The sequence below is a fragment of the Poecilia mexicana genome, unplaced genomic scaffold, assembly GCF_051168715.1.
Source record: "Poecilia mexicana isolate PSO_F unplaced genomic scaffold, ASM5116871v1 scaffold_9, whole genome shotgun sequence".
NCBI lineage: Eukaryota > Metazoa > Chordata > Actinopteri > Cyprinodontiformes > Poeciliidae > Poecilia > Poecilia mexicana.
Window position 1 is genome coordinate 10,540,799 of NW_028263378.1, and position 6,000 is coordinate 10,546,798.

The following is a 6,000-nucleotide window of genomic DNA, read 5'->3' on the forward strand; positions in this document are numbered from 1 at the left end:
TCCCAGCTGCCCACGAATAGCTAAAATCCATGAATACTTTTAAATCTCTTAGAAATGCTTACTTATCTTAAAAAAAACAAACAAACAAAAAAAACCTAATATGCATTAACAAACACATTTGAAGATGGAAAAATTAGCAAAAACTGACCTGCAAAAAGGTGGCGATCATCTGCACATACTTTGATCACCAACTTTTACCAATGAAAAAACATCAAAACTGTTAAAGTATGAAATTGTGCAGGGATGAAATAACCGGCACACAGTAGAAAAAGTCAACTTCATCTAAATGTCTCACAGGAGTCTAATAATTATCTAGTGAAGTTGTCCAAGGAACAGAATCACAAAGATCTTTGGACATTACTTATACTTTGCGGTGGACACATATGTCTACCATCTTCATATTCAATGAATTAGAACATTATTTAAAAGTTCATTTGTTTCTTTAACTTAATTAACTAAGGGAAACACATTATACAGATGATTTCTACATTTTAAAGGTTTTCTTTCTGTTTGTTGTAATTATTTTTGACTTGTAGCTCAGTGACCCATGTGAGATTACAATACTACATCAGACCAATAAAAAAAGGCATTTTAATGCAGAAATATAGACTTAATAAAAAGTATTTTTAATACCCGCTTTATTGTCAAAAGTTGATTTCAAGCTGAGGAACGAGCCTCAGCACAACACGTATTCTACCTCATTAGGTTACACCCTGGACATTCAGGCAGTCACATTGCCAACACCGAGAAACATTTTAACAATCTATTAGGCGCTTGAAGCATTCGGGCAAAGAGAATACAGAGCTGTCGTAAGGAAATCCCTTCTACAAAACAAGTAATCTCCCAAGGATCAGCGATGCCTCCTAATATAACAACAATAATTATTCAGTCACTTGTTGCACCAAGTGACGGTCTAACGGCGTCAGTGTTTGGACAGATCGTCTGCCGTCATGTCAGGCAAACCTCTCGGTGAATCCTCCCAGAATGATAAAACTGTTCATCACATAATTATTGTTGTAGCTGACGGAAACATTTACATTTAGCTGAATTCATCACGTTGGCTGTCTCACTGTGAGATTACACTGACTAACATAATGACAGAGAACAAAGTCTGGGAAAAAGTTAAATGCACGACACGAGGTGGGTGTCGTGTTGAATTGCTTTCTAGATATGTTGGTCCTTCCTGGGAACAGCAGCATTTTTAAAAGCTGTCAGGTGTCTGCTGGAAAATGAAATGTAAATATTTACTTAGTTCCCCGTTGCGGCATTTGTCTGAGTTATGGACGCTACTTGCTTTCTTTTATGAGTTTATTTTCCCTTTGTTTGTCTCATATTGTTCATTTAGTTTGTAATCTCTTTTGTTTTTTGAATTTGCTAAATTACATTCAGGCATGTTTACAGTTTCTCACTAAAATAATTGAGATTTCATGTGACAGACAAACTCAAAAAACCCTGAACATCAGGAGTCTGATGGGCTGTTGCTCAATCTCATTGAGAGTTAGATCGAGAGCGTCTGTGAGCGGCAATTTTTTATCTTTTCCTCCACAGATTGGTTTTAGATCTGGACTTTGACTGGGCCATTCTAACACTGGAAATTATTTAAACTGTTTCAATTTTTTTTTTTTCTGCTTAAACATGAAAGTTGTTCCTTGTCTTGGGTCACATTACCCAAACTCCCCTGTATTTGTGCCCTGAATTCACCTTAATCGTGTACCTGCTGAATAAATGGCCTCCCCACAGCATGATGCTGCTACCGTCATATTTTGCTGGTACATCTGAAGCGCAGCCAAACTGGTGGCGTGACCTTTTATGTTTTATCCACATTTTCCTGTTGAGCTGCTAAACTTATTTTTTTCCTTCCACTCTACATTGTTTTTTATTATTAATAATATTTTTGAGCAGTTATGAGGCACAGTGGCAACAGCACAGACTGTAACAGTTACTCAACAACTTGTTGCTAGGTAACCAAGGAGCGAGTTAGTCTATGCCACCAACCTTACTTAGCTGGCCGTGAGAATGAATACATTCCCCAGAATGCTGTGCGGTTCTGGATTGGAGTTTGGTGAAGTCATTGAACTTTCTGATGTATTTTCTATTGATATTGATCACAAGTCTGTTGCGAAACATATTGATTATGTTATGCAAAGTTTGTTATTGATTTATTGCCCATATGTATATCAGAGTAAAGATATTGAGCACGTCCTTTTCACAAATAAGCACCAGTTTTTGATGGTTTGTTGCACAAAAGCCTCTCAAAATAAATTGAAGTTTCTGGTTCAAATGTAGCAAAAAATGCAAAACCTCAAAGGGAGTGCATGAAAAAAGACGGACTTTTAAGAATATTTCACCATCTCCATAAAATAATCATTGTTTATGATATTTGAGACCTTCCACTGAGACGTATGTACATGCATGAGTGTATTTACATGTTAATGTCAGTTTTATGAGGGACGATGAAGATGATGCATCCTATCCCCACTAGTGTTAGCCTAGATCTGTCAGAGGCTTGTGGGTTACTGCCTGGTGAAATCCCAACCCTCAGGAACAACTTGACGGGCCCGACGTAATCATACATGCACGCGCAGACACACAAACATACATGAACACACTTTCGGTCTCAGCCACGAGATAACAGACAGGAGCTGTGATCCAGTCTGGCTTTTTTGTTTTTCGCTTCCTTGTTATTTAGTTTTGATCGACACATTTCTCAAGCAAACTGCACCTCCATTGGCCCCTGACTCACCCCTGTCAGACTGCGATAAAGACACTTCTGTTTGGCTGAAGCCTGTTTATTCCTCATTTATTTATTTCGTTCATCAGGGCCGGCGGTGGTTCTGAGGCCCAGGCCTTCCAGAAGCTCGTAACCAAAATAAACGATTATGCAGCGCCTGCTTTTTTTTTTCATCGTCCTGATTGTGCTCGCCGCCGTGGAGATCAATAACTGGAGACTGATGCGAGAGGAGATTAGTGCTGCTGGAAGCACCGGCTCTTCATCCTTCGGATAATTTAACGGCGTTCACAATTTTCACTTCATATCAAATAACTTGAACACGGCAATCTTGTTTCCTCCGCAGCATTATTTATCACCTTAAGAAATGAGACGCTGCATTGCAAATTACTCGTTTAGCTATATTAACACTTCAATATATTACTTTGTTTCCTGCTGGGCAGGATTTTAGCAGCGCTCCCTCCGTCGGAGCTGAATTCAAGCTTGCCCTAGATTTAGCTTCGTGCTGCAGAGTGAGGGCTTCGACAGGAGATAACGGCTCTCCTTGCTCTCCTTTATGATCTTTTAATGTTGCTTCTAATTAATATCTCTGTCGTTAATTTGCTGTGACACATACCCTCTCCACCCACCCAACCAGCCAGCCAGTTAGCTCAAAGCCCCCCAAGCCTCCTTTAATCTCTAAGCACCAAACCGCTGGGAGGGGATCTGGAGATGAGTGTACAATCAGCCGGCTCACATGTGGTTTGAAACATTTCTTTCTCTTTAAACTTGTATATTTGTCTTTTAGTTATTCACTCAGTTGTACTAAAAGCACAGAGTGCACGAGGCTTCCCCTCTCATTCTGTGCCACCCTAAAATTTGTTTCGCATGCAGCCATTTTTCTGAACGTCGAGTGCAGCAGATAAAGTATTTCGCCATTCCACCTGCTCACGGGGGTGGCTTATTGTCCTGTCGTTGTATCTGATGGACTGATTATGATGATGATAATAGCAGTCCGGAGATGGCTGGTGGCTGTCTGCGGAGCCTCGCTTCCCTTTATACTTTAGAAGGCGTGCATTGTTCTCAGAATGAAAAGAGGAAAAACGGGGGAATGAGAGGAACCCGGCTATAAACACATAATGAGGGTCTGGCTTTTGATTTTAGTGTCTAGTTCTGGAGTTGAAACAACTTCTGAAGGTCCTTTTCTTAATTTGGATTCTTTTCACTCATTTTTCAGTCCTTGTGTTTGAATGTTGCAGTGTGGGCTCCAGTTTGTGCTTAACAAGTGGAAGATAAGCGATGAGGAACAAAAACAGATGAGATTGACCTCAAAAACGCTCTTCAACAGATAAACGATATTTAAAAGACCAGTTTGTAAGAAATAGCAAAGACCTAATACAGGACCTGGACAATACATTAGTTGGGCCTCTATGCCAATTTTTAGATTTTATATCACATTGAGAATTAACTTTTTGGAGCCAAAATACTATTTTATGTCAAATAAATAGAAGCATCTGGGTTGTCTTGAAACAGTCCTACATATTCCATTCAAAACTCCCCCCCCCCCCAAAGTCACATGTTAATGTGAAAACACAATACTGATTAATCTCTTGAGTTTAGAAGGATTTTTACCTGTTAAAGGATTTATAGATCTTTATGCTTCAGAGCCACTTTGTGATCAACTCACAAAAAAGAAGCGCACAACTTTTGGATGTTGCCTGAGTTCCTAGCAGCTCACTTGCTGAGAAATGTGCAAAAATGCCGTGTCGAGGTGAAAGTTACCCACCGTGAGGCTGAAACTGATGAATACATGTGCAGAAATCACCAAGAGTCGAAGGAAATTCTACAGATTATGAAAAATATTACAGTGCAGATGTGACTCTGGCATTGTGGTAGGAAGGCCAGTACTCCATAAATTATATAAAGCCAATAAAGGAAAATGTAATATTTTATGGAATCTCTAGTCTGCAGTAGAGTAAATGTTCTCTTTAATGTAAGAAATATGAATTGTACTAATTTTTGCCTCTATAAAAAGTGACGTATTAGAATATAAAGCTGAAAATTTGGCTAAAAGAAATGCCTCATTGCTTTAATAGTGAGCCAGCAGAACTGGAGGTTAACGGACAGCCACTCTACCTTTAGTGTATTTTTAGATCTCCTGATGGATAACATTTGGAGTCGGTGCATGTTGTCCAGTAATTAATGAATGTTTTTATTGAAATCACAAGAAGCCACTGCAGCGGATCTAAGTCTTCGCTCTTTCATATCTGCTCTCCGTTTCTCATTTGCTCCAACTTTGTTTCTGATTTGTCGGGCTCGTCCTCATTATTCCGTGTTTTTCTTTTTGTTCGCAGGTTCAGGAAAACATCTTTGTTGAGTTCAACCACCAGCAGCTTCTTGAGTTCTATGACAAGGTCTGTTTGTTTTGTTTCGAGTATGAGTGTGTGATATCGGTGTTCATGCTGGATATCTTCCCGATTGATTAGACGCTTGGTTTGACAACATCCATCGCCTCCCCGTCCGCTTCTGACTTTCATATATTTCTGTGTTTCTCTTTGTTTTTGTTAGTGAATTTCTCTTCCACATTTTTATGAAAGTTTACTATTTTTTTTCCCCCCTGAAAACTCAAAATCTTCCTCTGCTTTCTTTCAGCTTGAAATCGTCCAAGGACAGCTGGATTCCCTGACTTGATGCCCGGTGCAGAGCCACGCCCACGCAAACAACATGTTGTTAGTGTTGATGCTGACCGCTGGGCCAGCTGTCAGAGGCCAAGCAATCCCAGGTCTGCTCTGATTTATTAGAGAAAAATATGTCAAACATAAGAGAACAAACTTTTGTGTTGAAGTTTATTCCTATTCTAGTCTCTGCTCATTACTGAGAGCTCAGTGCTTTTTTTTTTTTGGTTGCTATGTTTGGAAATTGAATTGTACTTAATCAGTTTTACTTCTTTTTTTTTTCTACTGCATGTAGGGACTTGATGCTCAGTTGTTCTAAACATTTCCTACAATGAGATCCCTCATGAGTAAAAGTGCCATTACTCAGTTGTCTTAAAATTTGTATTAATAAAGTTGTTTCACTTTCAAGAGTGAGCTTCATTTGTTGCTGTTGTATTAAACTGTGAATTGGACATGAAGCCTACCCAGGCTGTTGTTTTTGTTCAGTGAAGGCTCATTATTCCTCATTAGGACCAACCTGGATGCTGCTCCAACAGATGGGAGGTGTGTGATGCACAGCAGACCTCCAGCTCATTTGTGCACGTGTCGGTGCGCCGATAAATCCTCGTTCTCGGGCCT

The 6,000-nt window shown here is 39.6% G+C and overlaps 1 protein-coding gene across 1 annotated transcript in view; it reads left to right on the top strand.

The window, feature by feature from the left end:
* The window catches only part of commd10 (COMM domain containing 10), a 66,186-nt gene extending 60,396 nt beyond the window's left edge, over positions 1–5,790 (top strand). The window contains exons 6-7 of the mRNA XM_014995912.2: positions 5,062–5,121; positions 5,360–5,790. Coding sequence (XP_014851398.1) covers positions 5,062–5,121; positions 5,360–5,398 — 99 coding nt within the window. The 3' untranslated portion in view covers positions 5,399–5,790. The remainder of the gene's footprint in view (positions 1–5,061; positions 5,122–5,359) is intronic.
* Positions 5,791–6,000: the final 210 nt, after the last annotated feature.